General features: G+C 41.4%; 1 protein-coding gene across 1 annotated transcript in view; it reads left to right on the top strand.

Moving 5' to 3' along the window:
• LOC306827177 (major facilitator superfamily domain-containing protein 12-like) overlaps nucleotides 1-190 on the top strand; it is a gene marked incomplete at its 3' end in the record, with an annotated part of 5842 nt that extends 5652 nt beyond the window's left edge. The window contains 1 exon segment of the mRNA XM_079348846.1: nucleotides 152-190. Coding sequence (XP_079204972.1) covers nucleotides 152-190 — 39 coding nt within the window.
• Between the last annotated feature and the right edge of the window lie 1820 nt (nucleotides 191-2010).

Here is a 2010-nt window from a genome sequence, read left to right as displayed (position 1 = left end):
GTCTCTCTCTCTGTCTCTGTCTCTGTCTCTCTGTCTCTGTCTCTGTCTCTGTCTCTGTCTCTCTCTCTCTCTCTCTCTCTCTCTCTCTCTCTCTCTCTCTCTCTCTCCCTCCCTCCCTCCCTCCCCCCTGTGTGTTTGTGTGTGGCTGAAGGAGATCTGCCAGACGTTTCCCAGGATGACTCCACAATAAACTAGAAGCTCCTCTCAGCGTCTGCACATGGAGCCCGGTGGAGAGAAACACTCGGGTGCATCAGGGAATCAGAGTATTTTAATCTGACTCCTCCAGCTCGTCAAGTCTTTAGTTCTTTCATTTTCACTTCCTGCTCTCGTACAATCATCCTCCTCAGCAAACAGCGAAGACTTCAGGTTTAAAGATGGCTCCTTCTTTATCACGATGAGGTGACCTCCTCCTCTACACTCAGAGGTGAACGCTCACACATGGCTCAGGTCACGGCTGCAGAAGATGCTTAAACATGTTATTATTTATCTTTTCTGGAATTTAATTCAAAAGGAAATTAGATGAATGACATCAAGTGAATTATTTTAAGCCTTTTTTTTCTAACTATTACATGAGCCAATAAGATCAAAATAAGGATTTATTACACATAACACTACCAGTCCAAAGTTTGGACACAGCTGATTAAAATGCACGTCCTTTTCATCCAAAGGATAATAATAATAATAATTCTTTGAGCTGACAGACGGCTGCGTTGATCAAACACAGGAGGAAGAGACGCCACGCTACATCTGAAATCCACTTTGAACCTTCCAGAGTCACTGATCTGAATTATAAAGACAAAAACAAAACAAGGCTTGAAATATTTCACTTTGCCTGTTCAATGTTAAATATATGAAAGATTCACTTTATTCACGTCATTCCCAAAAAAATGAACTTTTTGTTATGTTGGCCACTTTAAACAATCGATCAAGCTGGATCGAATCTGACCCCGCTCGATGAAGGGGACTCAGTTTAAAATGATTTTAAATATTAGTTGATCATTTCACACAGTTTTTAGGAGCACAATGATTTTTTTACTGGTTCCAGATGTTGTTATACAGAAGATGTTTTCTGAATCTTTAAAAGTATTTTGACCTTTCTTTGATAGTTCGTCAAAAAAAAATCAGAAAATGTAATACATCCAAAGATGTATGTTATATTATTTACTTGTTTTTATTTTAAACATTATTAATAATGATAACAGAAAACACACTCCTTTACACTTGCGTGATGCTACGAACGACCCGATAAGCCGGCCAGCCGAGTGTGACTTCATCATTGGAGGCATCATTACTGTGCTGTTAAAGTCCTGGAATAATAATCACAAGATGTTTGAATCAGGGAACCAGCAGGAGAAGTTCAAGCTCCTGAAACCTTTAAAGAAGTGCCATTAAAAAAGAAGAGGAGAACCAGGCTGCTGTGGATACAGCTCAGCTCGAGCCTCTCCAACAAGGGAAGAAGAGATCTGTGTGACGGAGGGGGTGTGTGTGTGTGTGTGCGTGCATGCGCGTGTGTGGACAGACGCTAACAGTGAGTGGGAGATCTGTGTTACACTGCTCTCCTCTGACGCCAGTATTTACTTTCATGGCCTTCTGTTGTTGTTTTTGTTCTGTGGTTCTTTAATGGTGACATTATGTTAACCCGGGTTACAGCTGGATTTAACCCTTAAATGACTCTGTGGAGGGAGCAGCTTTATGTCCCGTCAGGACTTTAAATGTCAGCTCCTTATTCGGGTTTTTACGTCGACATGGATCATTCAAAAGTGTTTCTGCACTAAAATCCAAAATCCAATCCTCCCTGATGAAAGAGATCAAAGTACCTGTTGCACTGTACCTTTCAGAAGTCCTTCCTGTTGTTACCGTGGTAACGAGCTGAAGCCATGACCTCTGCAGGTGTGTTTTGTTCTGTCCTCGTTCAGAGGAGCTTCAGTGTGTTTGATTTTACTGCTCAGGTTTATTTCAAAGGTCACAGCTGTTATGGACACAAGGGATTCTGGGAAAAAAAAGGGACTC

This window comes from Symphodus melops (genome assembly GCF_947650265.1).
Source record: "Symphodus melops genome assembly, chromosome: 7".
Lineage (NCBI taxonomy): Eukaryota > Metazoa > Chordata > Actinopteri > Labriformes > Labridae > Symphodus > Symphodus melops.
Note: the sequence above shows the minus strand (reverse complement) of the source record. Positions and strands in the feature narration are given on the sequence as shown.